The 18424-nt window shown below is 44.4% G+C and overlaps 1 protein-coding gene across 1 annotated transcript in view; it reads right to left on the reverse strand.

The window, feature by feature from the left end:
- Nucleotides 1–588: 588 nt before the first annotated feature.
- The window catches only part of RASSF1 (Ras association domain family member 1), a 273445-nt gene continuing 255609 nt past the window's right edge, over nucleotides 589–18424 (reverse strand). The window contains exons 3-6 of the mRNA XM_085625104.1: nucleotides 14814–14918; nucleotides 8189–8489; nucleotides 6648–6763; nucleotides 589–1291 (exon numbers count right to left, since the gene is read on the reverse strand). Coding sequence (XP_085481230.1) covers nucleotides 1145–1291; nucleotides 6648–6763; nucleotides 8189–8489; nucleotides 14814–14918 — 669 coding nt within the window. The 3' untranslated portion in view covers nucleotides 589–1144. The remainder of the gene's footprint in view (nucleotides 1292–6647; nucleotides 6764–8188; nucleotides 8490–14813; nucleotides 14919–18424) is intronic.

Consider the following 18424-nt stretch of genomic DNA (forward strand, 5'->3'; position numbering starts at 1 on the left):
GACCTGGTCTTTTTTTAAAACTGAAAGTAACACTGATGCCAACTCCACTCTCTCTTCTAATGCAAACACTTGAATTAACAAATTCATTATTTTATATTTTGTGCATTTGTTTGCTTTTTCCCTTTCCTTTATCCTTCATCAATTTATTTCCCCCACTCCCGTTCTCCTTCTCCTCCCTCCTTTCCTCTGGCTTTATTATCCCTCACTGTTCTCTTATTCTCTTCTTTACAGTTTCTCTCTTTTCTCTTCTTTCTTCCACTTTTCATATCAATTTTCTCCTCTTCTTTTTAACTAATTTTAATTTTCTTGCACAGTCATTCTCTTTTATATTTAGATTTATTCATATATTATAATATGTATAATATCCAGTTCTTATTCATGTTCTTTATACCATATATCTACTCACTTATTTATTCATTTTAATATTTATATATAATAGGATTTCTTATTTATTCGTTCATATTTATCAAACATATGTATTTATTATCAATAATTCATTGTTATTATTTCTGTGATACACTGTATTTCATGATAAAATTCAATAAAAAAATGTCAAAACAAAGAACCAGATTCGAGAAACACCCACACTCTTATGTAAAAAGGGGACTTTATTGAGAGGAGTGTGGAATGATTTAGAAATGAGCAAATATCAAACGTGTATCACAGTAAGAATTTGGAAATAAAAAGGTCAGACAGAATTTGCCAAGGAAGGCAAAAACAGATTACACAAATACTGTTTGAATTGGCCAAGAGTCGGCCTGAATTGTGGGGTTCCCCCACCCACACACACTTCTGCTTTCAGTCACTACGGGTTTTTTGGTCATACTTCTGCTCACGGAGGCTTACTCTCAGTCCTGGGAATCAGTACACTCACTTATGCAGGCTCTTCAGTCTGTCTTGCACTCGTCACGTCGCCACTGGTCCCTGCCCCAGATGCAGGGCGCACACGCACACAGACAAACCCTGCCATCTCCTGGCGTGCCTTCATAGTCCCACAGCCACAAAACTCCCATCTTTCAAACAAATGGGATCCTGCATACAGCTCTGGGGACCTCGCAAACTCCGCCTTTCACCCTTTCGTTCCATCGCCGCATCCAAGAAGCCTTTATTGGGTCCATTCGGTAGGCCCTTAAGGGAGGCGCACTCAGCCTGGAGGGCGGGTGGTCAGCTGCTCCTGCATCTTCTCCCGGCATCGGGCATACTTCTGAAGGATCTGCTTGACATGCTCCTCTTCCTCCCTTTGGAGGATGCGCAGGAAGTTCTGGAGCTCTGGCATACTGAAGGCGTCCCACTGCAAAAGACAGAACATTACTTCAGACGAGGATCTCAAATTCAAAAGGTTTTTCTCCACATAAGGTTTCAGGTCCTAGCCGCCATTGTGCATAACTAGCATCTGGGGTACCAAATGACCTTCAAGAGTTATAGGAACTTTCCCTCCTAGGGCGCCATCTCTTGCTTTCTTTTTCTCCAATATCAGAGGTGCCTCAATGATGCCAAAGAAGTAGAATACATACCCCATTTCCACACATCATACAGAACAGTTAGGGTGGCCATTTTGCAGAGAAGCAAGTTTTAGTCTGCCTACGCCATTCTTTCCGACCAATACAACCTCTACACGGACCTTTAAGACATAGAAACGCAGAATGTCGCTACAGAAGACACAAAAGTGAACTCTGATGGCTAAACACTGCCTGCTACGTCCTTCCCTTCAGGCAAAATAATTTTGCCTAAGGCTTAGAGCTGGCTTCTCCAACTAGTAGCTCGTGAGCTACTGGTAGCTTCTCCAGCTGCCTCCAAGTAGCTCTTCTGTGGGAAGCCCAGCCTACTAAATCAGAAAATGTTGCTTGGTTTAACTAATGTACGTACCAAAATTGAGAAGTGTGTATTCAAAAAGAATGTGCGTACTTCCAGAAACCCTAAGCTGATGTTTGGAAAAAAATTGATGAAAATCCAAAATATATTTAAAGCTGATATTTGAACAATAAATCATGCAACGTTGGGAAGAAGGATTACTATTACTGCTACCTTGGTGTCGGATGCATTACAGCTATGGTTATGTATTATTCAGGTAGAGGCATTCCAATTTGACAAAGCCTTTTGTACATTACTGCTGGCAAACATACCAAGGCTAAGGTGATCACTACTTGCAATCTTGTCTTATGTGGTCACTATTACATCACTAATATGAGTAGGTCTGGATGATTTTCACGGAACATAAGCACCTCGTTACAAGGAAATTTAGAGGCCTCTGGTTTAGAGGAGTAGGCGACTCACTGATTCGATTCCACCGCCACAAAACTCTCCTGTAGCAGTGTGACCATACAGTGACCCCTGTCACAGGTTTAAACTGCAGGCCCCTCCAGCTGAGTCACATGCAGTAATCCAATTGCAGAGATGTATCCATGAACGATTACCCCTGTGGCCATGCCATTCTCTACATAACCAAATCACAAATATAGGGAGGTATAGAGCAAGAGGGAAAGGCCGTCACATCCCCACTAACATTAATAACAAACTAACATCAACCATCATATCAAGAAAGACAACAGGTGCCTAAAGCAGACTAGCCAGACCTTGATTAACCACAACCATATAAAACTTGCACAACATGAAGAGAAGGTGCAGGGCCTTCACCCACCTACTTGCATGCTGCATCGTGAGGCCCCTCCATCTAGCACTGGGAACCACTGAACCCCTGTCAGTGCACATAGCATGAAGCTCATCTTTGCACAAGGCTTACCTTGAAACTCAAAGATCCAATGCCGAAAGGCCCAACACGTGAAAAAAAGTTACTAACCTCCCAGATTCTATTGGCCTTTGCCAATAGGTTTTGGCAATGCTAATGCTGTGCAGTATGGCAAAAAAAGTGCACTTTTTTTATTTACTGAGCCGAGATGGATCAGTAAGGAGTAGGAATGGATCAGTATATTTAAACTGAGTAGGGGTTTGGGGGAAGTGGGCCTGCATGTAACAAAGGGAGGGTGGGCAATTAACACCGGCTATTGGAGGGAGGAAAGGGCGAGCAACACAGAGGGAGGGAGTTCAAGGATGACTGAGATAGCAAGCCACACTGAGGAAGGAGGAGCGGGCAGGCGGGCGCAAGCAGCACTGAGGAAGGAGGAGCGGGCAGGCGGGCGCAAGCAACACTGAGGAAGGAGGAGCGGGCACAAGCAACACCAAGGGCGGACAGTTTAAGTAAATGAGGCAGATCCACCACAGGGGGAGAAAGAGATTAACACTGAACACAGCGAAGCAGACTGGTGAGCAGAGCAAAATGAGTGCATGTGTGGGGAGAAGCAGACTGGTGTGAAAGAGCAATGGAGTGTACAAAGTGGTAGGGCGAGGGAAGCGGTCTGGTGGGCAAGAGAGGCTGTCTGGTGGGCTGGACCTAACAAGTGGACCACAGAACATTTTTGTTCTTATCCGAAAGACTCAGAATTGAATTTTTTTTTCAATAACTGAGATAGCAAGCCACACTGAGGAAGGAGGAGCGGGCAGGTGGGCGCAAGCAGCACTGAGGAAGGAGGAGCACGCAGGCGGGCGCAAGCAACACTGAGGAAGGAGGAGCGGGCACAAGCAACACCAAGGGCGGACAGTTTAAGTAAATGAGGCAGATCCACCACAGGGCGATAGCGTAAGGGGGAGAAAGAGAGCAACACTGAACACAGCGAAGAAGACTGGTGAGCAGAGCAAAATGAGTGCATGTGTGGGGAGAAGCGGACGGGTGTGAAAGAGCAATGGAGTGTACAAAGTGGTGGGGCGAGAGAAGCGGTCTGGGGGGCAAGAGGCTGTCTGGTGGGCTGGACCTAACAAGTGGACCACAGAACATTTTTGTTCTTATCCGAAAGACTCAAATTGAAATTTTTTAAAAATAACTATCTAGAGAGGTCATATCTCCCGCGCCCCCCCCCAGCCCCCCCCCCCCCCCCACCCCCCACCAAATAACTGTATAAAATAAACAAATAGTTCTGATGAATGCAACTGGCCCAGTAGGGCAATGAGATATTTTTCTATTACTGCGCATCCGGTTAGATAATTTACTATTTCAACAAAAATATTAATTCTTTAGCAAAAGTGTTTTTCTGTTTTAAGCTCCGGTATGCACACAGAGCCCCTCCTGCCTAACCCGCGGCTCCGCCGTGCTCTCTGCCCCGCTCTGATTCTAGAAGTCAGGAACTGTCGGCCTTTGTCCATCCTCTTCTCAAGCCTATTTTAGTAACACCGGAAGACCAGAGGGCAGTGATGTAAACAGCAAACCATTGTCATATCCGGGAGGTTTGCAGAGCAAAGTATGCATGAAAGAAAGCGAAGGTTCAGAAATCTGCATGGATTTCATGAATTTGTGCAAGTATGACATTTCAATCAATTTGTTGAAACCATTTACTCAAATCTTTTGCTCCTCAGATCTCAGGGAGTGGCGTCAAAGTGCTTTGCTCGGTTATGATCGGTTTGCAAAGTTCTCCAATTTCTTCTCGTGTCAGCTTTGAAAACAGTAACACACGCTTTAGTTACAACCGGTTCGGACTAAGGCAACTCTATCTAGGCCTCCCGGTTTATCAACTAAATAAGCTTCAAATCGTACAGAAAGGTGCTGCACGGCTAATGTTGAATCTTTCTCAGGTCCTAGGTTTCGTTTATAGGGCTCTCCATCTCAAAAGAAAAATGGGCCCATGCTAGACTGCTCGAGTTCTCTGATGATCTTCTGCAGGTCTCTGCAGTTAACAGAAGCCCTGTTGGTGGCCGTTCTTTTCCTTCAGGACTACAACGATACCTCTGAAACTTATAAAACCCGTAAGTCTTGCCTGTTGAAATATGCCTAGTTTATCTGTTGATGCTTTCTTTTTGCATTTTTTTTGCACGAGACAGCCCCTTTCTGGTAGCAGTTTGCGCTTTAAAAGTATTCATTCATTCACCCACTATTCATTCATACTTCCTTTAAACCAATGCTGCCCCACAGGCATTTTTAGCCTCACCTCCTCTTTTGCATTTGGTCGGTAGACTACCACAAAGGACTAAATTCCTGTAACCTACATTTATCTCGCTCTACTTTACCACCGCCTCTTATGAGGGGAGGGGCAGGAGTGGAAAAAAAAACACTCTGCGTATTACCATACATACTCCAAGGAGCCTCATCATCCCGCCTCCAACTGGGGATATATATATTTATATATTTGCAGTTGCCCATAGCACACAAATTTAAACTCAGACGCCACACTCCACTCTGTACCTTTGTTCAGTCATTGTAAATGTCAATACACCAGCTCTAAAACTCTGGCATAATGACATTTACACTGAGCCTACAAAGGTGCCATCTAAAATGGAGCTTGAATTGAGATGAACATAAATAACAATTGGCAAGCCACCACCTTAGACACATCCATTTAAATGGAAATCCTGACTTCATCCCTTGCCACTGCTGCCACACCACCACTGGGTCACATTAAAAGAACAAGAGTTTATGGACTGGAGGCTTGCATAGGTCTCAGCCTCTGGCTTGGGTCGCATTCCAGGCAATCGTTTTGCCCACTGGAGACAGGGGGCTACCATATTCAAATCAGTCTTGGTCAATAGGAAGAGTCCAGCCTGAAGCATCAATAGGTGCCCCATCTGAAAACAGATAACGAAGAACTCGCGTCCGGTGTCAGGCTTGCTAGCCATCAATGAGGTGAAGCTTAGATTCTACAGGACAGCAAGGATGGGGCTAACATCTCTGGACAACATTAGCCACCCTCAAGAGCTCCTAGGACCTCAAACTTCATGTGTGCCTATTCACATTCCAAATATTTTTTTTTCACTTTGAGGCATCAATACAAAGTGACTGGCCTAGAATCACATTGGTTTTATTTAAATGCTGAAGACCTCATTAAAATGCATCGCCGGGATCCAGGCTCAGACACTTAGAAGCTAGGCCTCTGTTTGAGGATTTGTTTGGGGGAAAATTGAGAAGGATGTGCATCACTTACATATGATCTCTTCCCTCCTCACCACAGCATAATGTTAGCAACACCCAGATTGCTTTTCCATCTCACTTCTCAAATCAGCCTAAAGAACCCTCAGAGTTATTGAGTGAAGTGCACTGGAAGTGTACCATATACTAACAAAATAAATAAATCGCAAACAAATAGTCAAAGATCTAAGCAACGCGCGCTGAAAGAGCAGTGGCAATAATGCAGGGAATAGGTAAACTTGGAGGAATTATACTTTTGCCTCAAAAGAAATCAGATACATCTTGAGCTGAGGAAGCTGATGCTTTGAAAGTTCTAGATGCAGAAAGGTGCCGTGCCACCCAGTCATAAGCAATGTAAATGCCATTGCTTTCATGGCCAATGGTGAGGTTCCCCTCTTGATCAATCACGGTTCACTTTTAGTACACCAAAGTGATTATGCTGGCCAGGTCCCAGTATCCACATTTGCTGTGTTCCCCACGCATTTTTTTAAAGAAAGGCCAGGATAGGGGTGGAACAGTGTCAGATCTTTCCACTGAGATCTGCACAAGTTAAGCAAAACAATGACCATGTCTGGAAGGACACTAGATCGAAGCTTTCCTGCTTAGGACGTGCAACAGTGCATAGACCCTTTCCACAGAGTTCAGGGGCTTATTGCGCACAAAGAATACGTTACACATGCAACTGCCAGTCTGTACTCACATTGACTTCTCCCGTCTCATTTTCCCTCAGAACAAAACTCAGGATCTTCTCGTTGGGTCCAGCCAGCAGTCTCAGTTGTAAGGGCTGTTCTTCGTCTGGCAGCTTGCGGAGGAAAACTGCAAATAAAATATAAATCCGTTTAAGGGCTTTCACCAATACCAAAATGACCATCAAGCAGATAGCAATAGGCAACAATCCCAATAGCTGGCACAGCAGATGCCCAATGCTTCTCCATGGTACAGAGGGTGATGCCCCAACTCAGAATCTGAATGAACTGGCGTAGATTCTCTCTCCTCACAGAAGTCTGAAGGTGGGGCTAAATGATCTTGGAATCCAAACAGCGGCTTCCCCTCCCACCACCACCGTCAAATAAAACTGGTTTTGAATCTGTTTGAATATAGTTTATATTAATCCCCCTGGACCAGTCGCCAGGACTCGGATGAGTCCCTTAGGGGCAGGTCGGAGTGGCGGGGGGGGGGGGGGGGGGGGGGGGGGGGGAGGACGGGACGGGGGGGGGAGGACGGGACGGGGGACACTGCAGGTGGGGGAATGGTAGGGCACTAGTGTGCAGCACATGACGGTTTGGCCAGCCCTCTCAGGCTGGCCAAACCGTCATGCGCAGTGAAGCTCTCTCCAGTCCCAGCTGGTTGGTGGGGCTGGAGAGCGCAGGCGCAGGCTCCCAGTCAGCTTTGGATCGTAAGTAACCAGCGCTCAGGCCAATCCAGATGCTGCTTTCATGCAGTGTCAGGATTGGCCGCAGTGCAGTCTGGGAGCCTGTACCCATAAGAAAGAGCGCGATGCGTTAAACGGCGGCGTTAAAGGTAAGTTATTTTCAGTCATTTATCCCCCCCCAAACCCTCCCCCGCCGCCACTTTGGCGGGGACAGGCTGCTACTGAATCCAAGCTATTGATTTGGAAGGAGCACGGCTACACGCCAGAGCTTATCAACCTGCAGGGACCTCTGACGGGGAGACGGGATGAAGCCAAAAGCAACAGTTCCTGTGATAACTGAGATCAGAGTACTTATTTGGGCTTTGCACGTCCTTAGTGTCCCACACAATGTCTTTCAGGGTTACACCGGATGGTGCATTAGTAAATAGCCCTTGTAGGAAAAGCTCTGTGGATTATATAAGAGCTTTTCCAGCACAGAACTGTACACCTTCTCAGAGACCCTCCCGTGAACTCTCCATAAGATGGCTTAACTCGTACTCTGTAAGGAATGTATGCAGTTGCTGACGTGCAGCCGGAGCTCACAACCCCTTCAAGGTATCTCATTAGCGATCATGCTAATAAAGGTACAAGTTGCAGCTTGCAATTCCTACAAGGTGTAACACAATAGTTTATTATACTTGCAAGACATTACTAAATATGCACTGTATGAGTTCACAGGCCTAGAAGGGAATTTTACTCTTGCTCACAGACTGTGCAGGATCTCAGTCCTCACAAATAATTATCGAGAACCATACATACCCTTCACTGGACTATGCCGTAGCTTAAATCTGTGGTATTATCTCAAGCCAAATTTTAGAAACTCGAAATACCTTGGTCCTCTTTCTCTGCTCTCTCGAAAAGGGCGAATTTCCTGGGATTGTCGACCACCATGAACTTCTTGAGTAGGGCCTCGATCACCTCGCTGGCTTTGGTGCGGGAGCTGATGTGCAGGTGCTTGGCAGTGTCTTTTGGTAGGTAGAAGGACGTCCTCCGCTTCACAGCCTGGGAGCGCGATGAGGCCGGTTTCTTGGCATCATGGATGGACTGCGGCTTTTTGGAGGCAGGCACAGAGACAGGGCGGATCAGCTTCAGCTGCACCCGGATGAAACCAGTGTAGGAGCCATCCTTACTCTGTGGAGAAAGAAGACCTTGAGTGGAGCAGGCAGAGGAATCAAATGCATGCTGCTGCAGAAGGTAACCAAGGACAGTAGGAGAGGCTGAGTGATGCTGTTGGTGGAATGAATGGCTGAAAAAGGCAGATACTGAACAAGCGGGTGAGTGCAGCTACAAGGGTGTAATAAGGAGACAGGAATAGAAGTTTGCTGCGGCTACTGTTGGAACAGTCAGATGAAGACAGCTTGTAGTGAATCCTCCAACACTTGGTGCACATTAATAAAGATTTATTAAAGTTGTAAAGAGGTAAAATACAAGGGTGCTGGTCACAACTCTTCTTGTTTCATCTGCCCACCTACATTCTACATTCCATCTTAAATATCCATTCCATATAACGTCATGACGCTCTTACTCTCTAAAGTTCTACTAACTTAAAGAAGTACTATACTACACATCCTCTTTCTTAATAAATCAAAACAATAAAATAAATTATAAACAAGCATATTATTATCACGTGACATAACTTGATACCGTACATACTTTATACCTTTAAGAACACAAAATAATTTCATTCTAAATTACTGCATACATATTCATTTAACATTTTGGGTTTTATAACTCTTCTGCCAAACCTAGTGACAACAAGATTGTTATCCACATCACTGGTTTGTTCGGATTGAACCCCACCATCAGAGTTGGTACAAGAGTTTCCCTGGGACGGCTCAAGGTTTATTCCCTCAGCTTGGTGTTCAGAAACTCCACACTGTTCATTCGACATTTCCATACCCATGTCATTACTAAGAGTGTTGTTATTAGGGTTGCTGTTATGTGAGCTATCATGAGTAGTACTAGAATTCAAACTCACTTCTGGGCTTAACCACCAAAAGTCATCACCCATACCTCTTTCTTCAATGTCATCATTAAAGTCATGGAGTTGACTTCTTGCAATTGCAACCCTGTTCATATGATGAACAGTACCATCTTCTAGCATAACTGTGTTCCGCATTACTTTGGAAATTCTTCTGGGTGCAGAAAAACGTGGTTGGAGTTTTCCCACCTTTCTCCCCTCCTTTATCCTGACTAATTGTCCAACATGCAAATACACCTCTTTAGTACCATGTTTAGCATCAAAATACATTTTGTTCTTTTCTTGCGACTTCACGATGCAATCTCTTACTCTATCGCATTCCCACACATATTTTTTACTCCTACCCATCCATGTTGGGTTAATATTGCAATAAGGAAATCTTCCTCTCATAAGCCCAAATGGGCTTTCACCGCAAGTGTCATGTTTAGTAATTCTGTACGACCAAATTAATTTATCTAGTTCTAGATACCAATTTTTTCTTCCTTTATTAGCCATTTGTAAAGCCCCTTTAATTACTCTGTTTACTCTTTCTACCACTGAATTTCCCCTGGGATGGTACAATGCCGTGAATTTCTGTTCTATGCCAGTGGCACACATAAAACGTTTCACTGCTTCTGACTTAAATTGTACTCCGTTGTCAGTTAGGATTGTCGCAGGTACTCCCTCTCTGATAAAGCATTCATCCAGGAATTTGATTACAACATTAGTACTAATGGATTCTACCACCTTGACTTCAATCCATCTGGAGAACAGATCTACTAGTACTAATAAATATTTGCACAACCCATCCTGCCACAATATAGGACCCATAATGTCTAAGGCTAAATTCTCCCAAGGTAGTTTCGGACATCCTAAGGATGACATTGGAGGATTGAGTGTTTTCTGACTTTTGTCAGCGCCATCGCAATTTACACAATTCCGGACCTGTCTTTCGATATCTAAATCAATTTTAGGCCACCAGTACAGTGCTTTTATATTCTTTTTTGTTCTAGATACTCCTGGATGGCCCTCATGACCTACTGTGATGATCTTTAGTCTAATTCCCACAGGAGGGATAATTCTTTCGCCTCGACAGACAAATTCACCATCCAGACTTAACTCATCTCTTACTTCCCAAAACGCTCTGAGTTGAGGATTACTTTTGTCTGTAGTTAACCATCCATTAGAAATTTTCTTTGCAACTTCTATGAGTAAATGATCCTTATCCACTTCATGCTTCCATTCATTAATGTGTAGCCCACAAGACTCTGAAAAAACTCCTGCAACACAATAGTCATTCCAGCTGCTTTGATCCACTTCCTTAAGTGGCAAAGACATTCTACTTAAAAAATCTGCTATGATGTTTTTAACACCCGGCACATACTGTACTTCGTATACAAAATCTTGGAGTCTCATGGAAAGCCTAGCTATTCTAGCTGACGCTCTGCAAAGACCCTCCGTGGTGAGAAGTTTAGTTAACGGCTTGTGGTCCGAACGAAGTGTGAATTTTTTACCCCAAATAAACTTTCTGAAGTGTTCCATTGCCCACACACAAGCTAACGTCTCTCTCTCAATTACCGAATATTTCTCTTCACAAGGAGACAAAGACCGTGAGGCAAACGATATTACAACTTCTACACCCTGCTTTGTCACTTGGGAGAGAACACCCCCAAGTCCCGTGCCACTGGCGTCCGTAGTTACCAATGTTTCAGCAAAAGGATCAAAACCTTGCAAAGTGGGTGCAGTTGTAATAGCATGTTTAATTTCTAAAAACGCTTTCTGACAGGCTGTGTTCCATACGAACGGTGTTTTGTTTTTCATTAATTGTCGCATTTCAAAAGTTTTATGTGAAAAATGGTTGACAAATTTTGAATAATATTCAGCTAATCCTAAGAATGATCTAAGATCATCCTTGGATTTGGGTGCCGGCGAATTAGTGATGGCTTCAACTAGTTTTTGTTTGGGTTTAATGCCAGAATCACAAATCTCATGTCCTAAATAAGTGACTTTACTTTCCGCAAATTTGCATTTACTACCTTCAGCGACTAGTCCATTTGACTCTAATATTTTTAACACCTGTCTCAACTTAGAATCATGATGGAGTTTGTCTTTACCCATGATTAAAATGTCATCCTGAAAGAAAATTACCTCTGGTATATGACCTAGTAAGTTAGACATCAATCTTTGAAAAACGGCCGCTGCTGATGCTAACCCGAATGGCATTCGTGTAAATCTAAAACAACCAAAAGGGGTACAAAACGTAGTCAGATGTCTACTATCAGGATCAAGCACCACCTGATGGTAGGCAGCCGATAGATCTAGGGTAGAAAATACTTTAGCACCACGGGTGAGGGATAACATTTCATCAATTCTGGGGAGTGGAAATTGGTCGACTAAAATATTATTATTCAAATATCTCAAATCAACACATAAACGGGCCTTTCCATTGGCCTTGCGAGCAACGACCAATGGAGAAACCCATTCAGCAGCCTCCACTCTTTCAATAACCCCATTCTCTAGTAATTTTTCCAGCTCTTGTTTCACCTCTTCCCTAACAATGAACGGTATATTCCGAGCCTTGTGTATTTTGGGTACCGCTCCATTTTTTAAAATGATTTTGTGTGTGAAACCTTTAAGTTCCCCCATCTGGGATGAAAAGACCTTTGGAAAGTCTTCCAACACCCATTTTTGTGTGTTCACTTTCACAGGCTACCAATACCTGCTCTTTACTGTTCGGGTCAAGTATAATATTGAGGTTTTTCTGATCCCTCCACCCCAAAACGGAAGGTCCATCCTTGGAAACATATAATTTTCCAGTAGCATGTCTTCCCTTGTATCTAAAGATCAAAACTCTGAAACCTAGTATATCAATTTTTTCCCCAGTGTAGCTTTCTGGGGCAATGTCACTTGGCTCCAAATTTGTTCCAATGTGGGAAACAAACAATTCTTCCCATACATGTTTGTTTACAATTGTGTATGGAGACCCCGAGTCGGCAGCTAACTGGACATCAACTCCACCCAGTGACATTGTGCATATAGGTTTAGAGGAACAATCATCAGTAATGTTTAACACAACATTTTTTTTTTTTAATTGAATTTGAAGCTCTTCGTCTGAAGATGCTGAATCATCATATTGTTCAGAATCGTGTATACAAGCAACTTTGCTCTTGCTTTTCTTTTTGGGCCTTCTCCGGCAGGCTTTTGCAAAATGACCGACAATACCACATTCCAGACATTTAGCGGATCTTGCAGGGCATCTATCAAAATTTGCCGCATGAAGACCACTACCACATCTGTAACAAATTACATTCCCATACTTCCTTTGTTCAAACCTATCTTTCTTTTTAACTTCAGTTTTGGGATCTCTGTAAGATTTTTGAACTGTTTTACCCTCCGAAATTTTATTTACTACTTCGGTGTCTTTTTTCTCAACCGATAAACTCACTTTTGCACATCTTTCGGAAAGTTCTGCTTTAACCATTACTATAATGTCTTTGAGACTGCTTTCGCCTTCAACCCACAATTTGTGTTGTAACGCCTTATTTTTTGCGTACATGACGATTTGATCTCTAATCAATTCGTCATGTAATTGAGCAAATTTGCATTTGCTTGCAATTTTCTTTAGGGCAGAAACATATTCCTCAACACTCTCGTGTTTCTCCTGTTTCCTTTGGAAGAAACTATGCCTGGTTACAGCAATACATACAGTGGGAGAAAAATATTCATCTAAATCAACAATTGCTGCTTTGAAAACGTCTATATCTCCACCTTCCCTCTCTTGCTTTTGATTCTCATTGTATATTCTCAAACCCTCAGGTCCTAAACTATACAATAACATCCTTTTCTTTCTTTCAGGTGAAAATACGCCATTAGAGTCTTCCATGTTCGCAATATAATTTATAAAGTACTCTTTCCAGTCTGTCCAAGGAACTGGTGGATCTCCTGGTACAGTGAGAAATTCTCTAGGCGAGTTGATGTGCATGGGATTTGAGGTGATGACAGGCTCCAGGCTAGCAGTGGCTGTATTAGCCGCCATAGGCATGTTGAAAGTTGGCTCGTGGAACTTGCGATTAATTTGAATGTGTTCCGGGTACAATCTTCAAAAAGGTTTCCTTTTTTTTTTTTTTATAAACGTTCCACAACGTGTAAAATTAACCAAACACCCTTGTATTCTAAAAAAAACCCCTTGAAATGTACGTTAGGAATAATATTCCGTCTTACTTGTAAACATCTTCGTGTTCGCCTTCACAAAACACAAGAAAAACAAATTGTTCCGATGCTTCCAGCGCCTCGTAAACGCGTTGTTATGGTAACGTTATTAATCAAGATGGCCGCTGTGGTGTTTTGCCCTTTGCGCGTTACGTTGGCACGTCAGTGTTGATCAAATGCCTGGCTCCACGCATGACGTTAAGGCAATAGGACGCGCTGACGTTGGGGCATTGGAACGCTAAATAAACCTCCTCGCGTCACACTCACCGGGTAAGATGAACGCGCTGATCTCGAAGGTTCACGTGCAGGATTCAAATTAGGCACAGTTAACGGTAAGCACTGAACACTTTGTGGCTCACCTTCTTTATATTAATTACTTGCTTCTTCGTCGTGCGAACTGTGCAGTGCCGCGTAGAGTGACATATTCGCCATCGAAGTCTTGATCGTGGAGATTTCTGGATGTTAACCGTCAAAATCTGATTCCGCTTCTTGTGGCAATTGTCACTTCACGATCGTAGACACCGTGTACTCATCCTGTCGCCAAATTTGTAGTGAATCCTCCAACACTTGGTGCACATTAATAAAGATTTATTAAAGTTGTAAAGAGGTAAAATACAAGGGTGCTGGTCACAACTCTTCTTGTTTCATCTGCCCACCTACATTCTACATTCCATCTTAAATATCCATTCCATATAACGTCATGACGCTCTTACACTCTAAAGTTCTACTAACTTAAAGAAGTACTATACTACACAGCTGCGAGTACTATTGAATGGAGAGCAGAGGTGCGAGGTTGCATCAGGCAAGATCACCTCCAGTGCATTAGTTAAATGGGGTGAGCAACACACACACACACACACACACACACACACACACCTCGAAATGCGCTTCATGAGCCGCTGTCCCAGCCATGCAGAAAAAGTGAATCTCAATCTAGGTCTCCCGCCATCTCTGCAAGTGTGGGGAAACTACGAGCATGTCTGGATCAGCAAAATCGATGCCTGCCTGCAGCTCCCTCGGTCTTTAACTGCCAGTTCAGTTTTTCCCCCCTCTATTTTTAGAGATCTCCTCCTAGGAGGTCACAGCCCTCAAGGATCAGCCAATGAAATCACCCCCTTCATAGCTTCTCTAGGACATCACCTCCCCTCGGAGAGATCCCTGGAGCTCACCCATACAACAAGCTCACCCATGGTCACCTCCTTAGCTCCTGCCAGAACTCAAATCACTCACACTCACGACTCCCAGCTTCCCGCCCATACGACTAGCACCCGCGCCGCCGCACTCACCAGACTCATGAACAAGTTGCTCTTCATCTGCCCGTTGTACTCCTTTATCTTGTGTTCAATTTCACTCCGGGACAGCACCGGCTGCTCGCGCTCCACCTTTTCATCCTGCAGAAGGAGACAAGGCATTTGAACTCGGTACCATGAGCACCCTACCAGGTTTAAATATTTTGCAGCTACAGGAACACAAACACGCCTGAACATTGGGACGTTAGACTGACATATGGAGAAATCAAGGGCTTTCCCAAAGGGCTCAGGGTCTATAATGATTGGTCAGGCTAAGGGAAAGACAGGCTAGGTAAGTCGGTTTATATGAGCAAATCTACATGAGCCCATATGCACTTAAGAGGCAGTGTACAGTTGTGAATTCTTATGTGGCCAGGTCGCTTAAAGATGTTTGCTCTAACCACTGCTGTCTGCATGTAGCTATTCTGGCTGAACCGAAGTTCTGATGAAACAAACGACCTGCGTCACAATCGAAGTACAAAAGAAAACACAGGGTACCCACTAAGTGAGAATGTATCCTTCTCACTAGGAGACTAGACAATTTAACTGCCAGATTTCATAATACAGTTCGTAAATCTGCAAGTCTTAATTGCGTCTAGACGCTAGACATGGGGCTCCTGGCCGGGGTCAAGTCAAATGGCTTGGGAATCCCAAGAAGCTAGCTCCAACAAATTACTGAGGCTCCAACAAATCGGTATGGAGGATTTGGATGTAGCAAATAATTGTGGATGGTATTTTTGTCAACATGATGTAATTTCTGTGGAAAAGCATCATATTCTGCACCGACCTTGTGAGGGTAAAAATTCAACATTCAAAGAGCAGTATCATCCTCTAAAAGTCAGAACTCTCTGCGGGTAAGAACATGATAGGAGAGAGGGTAATAAAACTTATTGGCATTCAAAAGAAATCTTTGAAAAATAAACAAAAAAAATTTGAGACGCCCTAGTAAAAGTGATTAGAAGAAAGCATGTGAAGTGTTTTAGCATGACCAGTCTGGTCCTTTTTTAGGTCTTGCCTGAGACAGCGTATGTGCTGCCACTAGCAAAATACATTTTGTTACTGGCAGGGGGCTTAGAGGCCGCCCATTGCTTACCACTGGTTGGTTTGTTTGTTACTCATTTGCTTGATTTGCATATGCTGGTGAGTGCAGCATTCACTTCTGCTTCTTTTGTGTGTCTCTCCCCTGAGTCGCAGACAAAATACTGGTGTTCTTCCACTGCTTTCCTAATTGGGCTCTGCTTTTTTTTTTTTTTTTTTAAACACTCTACTAGTGTGGATGTCTTTTGCTGCAGTATCCCACATGTTCTCTTCCTCAGTGTTGCTTCTAACGCCCAATCCTCCATGTTGCTTCGCTATCTGTTACTTTGCACCCCGCATGCCTTCCCTCAATATTGCTTAGACCCTACCCTCCCCATGTGTTACTTCGAACTCCACCTCCCAGCCCTCTGTTTAACAGTCCTCTCCCAGCCTGCCTTCATGGTCTACTCCTGTGTTGCTTCCCCTATGCGCCCTACTTTTTTTGCTTCTTTTAACCAAACTCAGATCGGCAAAAACAAGGAGAAAAAGAATGTGCATCATTTTGTAGACATTTGCATGCTTTGCGCATGCAACAATAAAAACAAGCATTTACAATGCAACGGTCTCGGCATTGTTAAAGTTAGAGCTATTGGCATTGCTCATGACAATGCCGTTTCTTTAAATGTTTTAAAAACAAAAACATAAACAAAAATAATGTCATGAGCAATGCCAATAGCTCTAACTTTACCAATGCCGAGACCATTGCATTGTAAATGCTTGTTTAGTTATATGCCTGCTGATGCTTGACACGCAGTTGCTTCTTCGAATGACTGGCGCTGCAGCTGCGCAGTACGCTGGGGCGGGCAAAAAGTCGGAATCTTGATCTGCATTGGTCAGGCCGACCCGGGAAAAAACCCTAAAACTTGACGATTCAACGTCAAGGAGGGACGACGCCCGGGGCCACGCTAATAATTAATTAAGCAAGACTACAGCAGTTAATTGGTTGCGGCCGTAGTGCACCCGGGATAATTTAATTGCTGCCTGTGTTAGAATGTTAGTTAATTATGCTCAGCGGAGGCAGGGACGTCACATCACCTCAACAGCCGTTTCTGGTGGTCTGTATGCAGAGAGAGACCGTTAACTCACACTACAGAGCATACGTCATGATTGCATGAAATGTACTTTGTAGACCCGGCCCTAAGAAATTAGTGCCGGTGCTAAGCACCGGCACAAATTAAGCACTGGCTTTACATGAGCACCAGGTGCGTTATAATACACCGCTCCCTTATGCATATGCATTGTACACCTGAATGTGGTGTTAGTGTCCCTTAATGCACAAGCCACGTGAGGCTGTGTGTTCTATTACAAAGTCCCTAGTGCATGTATTCACTGGGGTAGCATGTGATGCTACACTGCTTCCGGGTGCATGTACACACACTGCAAGTCTGCGCGGGATATGACACTGCCCCCTGGTGAAACTGTACTGCCAGCATGTTTGTGGTGTTAGACTGGCCTCAGGTGCATACACACTGAGGGTGCATGGACACTGTGAGGCTGCGTGTTGGTGATATTTCACTGCCTCTGGTGCACGTAGCCTGTGAGACAGCACGTGACACTACACTGTCCTTTGACACATTTACATACATTTTTGGAACGTGCACGTGATATTTCACTGTCCTTTAGTGCTGTTACCTGGGAGGCAGCTTGAGATACTACACTATGCTTTGGTGCGTGAAGTGCGACGCCCCGTCTGAAATGATACTGTCCTCTGGGGCGTAGACACTGTGAGGGAGCATGTAGTGTTACACTGTCCCTAGTGCACGTGCTCTGCGAGGCTGCTTGTGATACTACACTGTGCGTTGGTGCGTGAAGTGTGAGGCCACGTCTGAAATGATACTGTCCTCTGGAGCGTGTACACTGTGAGGGAGCATGTAGTGTTACATTGTCCCTAGTGCACGTGCTCTGCGAGGCTGCTTGTGATACTACACTGTGCGTTGGTGCGTGAAGTGTGAGGCCACGTCTGAAATGATACTGTCCTATGGAGCGTGTACACTGCGAGGGAGCATGTAGTGTTACACTGTCCCTAGTGCACGTGCTCTGCGAGGCTGGTTGTGATACTACACTGTGCGTTAAGTGTGAGGCCCCGTCTGAAATTATACTGTCCTCTGGAGCGTGTACACTGTGAGGGAGCATGTAGTGTTACACTGTCCCTAGTGCACGTGCTCTGCGAGGCTGCTTGTGTTACTACACTGTGCTTTGGTGCGTGAAGTGTGAGGCCCCGTCTGAAATTATACTGTCCTCTGGAGCGTGCATGTAGCACTGTCCCTAGTGCACGTGCTCTGCGAGGCTGCTTGTGATACTAAGCCCCACCCCCCGCGTGCACTTCAAAGGCGATGGTTCATGTACCTCTAATGAGTCTACATCCTAACGCTGCATGAGATGCGACACTACCGCCCACACGCAGACAGGGCAGTCTGCGACCGACCAGGAAGGATGGACCCCTTTGCTGACGTCATTCTACCAAGTAGCTCGGGTTCTACATCGCCCATCACATCTCCTTCAATCACGGATTGACAATATACCACAGACAG

This window comes from Triturus cristatus, chromosome 9, assembly GCF_964204655.1.
Source record: "Triturus cristatus chromosome 9, aTriCri1.1, whole genome shotgun sequence".
In the NCBI taxonomy this organism is placed as follows: domain Eukaryota; kingdom Metazoa; phylum Chordata; class Amphibia; order Caudata; family Salamandridae; genus Triturus; species Triturus cristatus.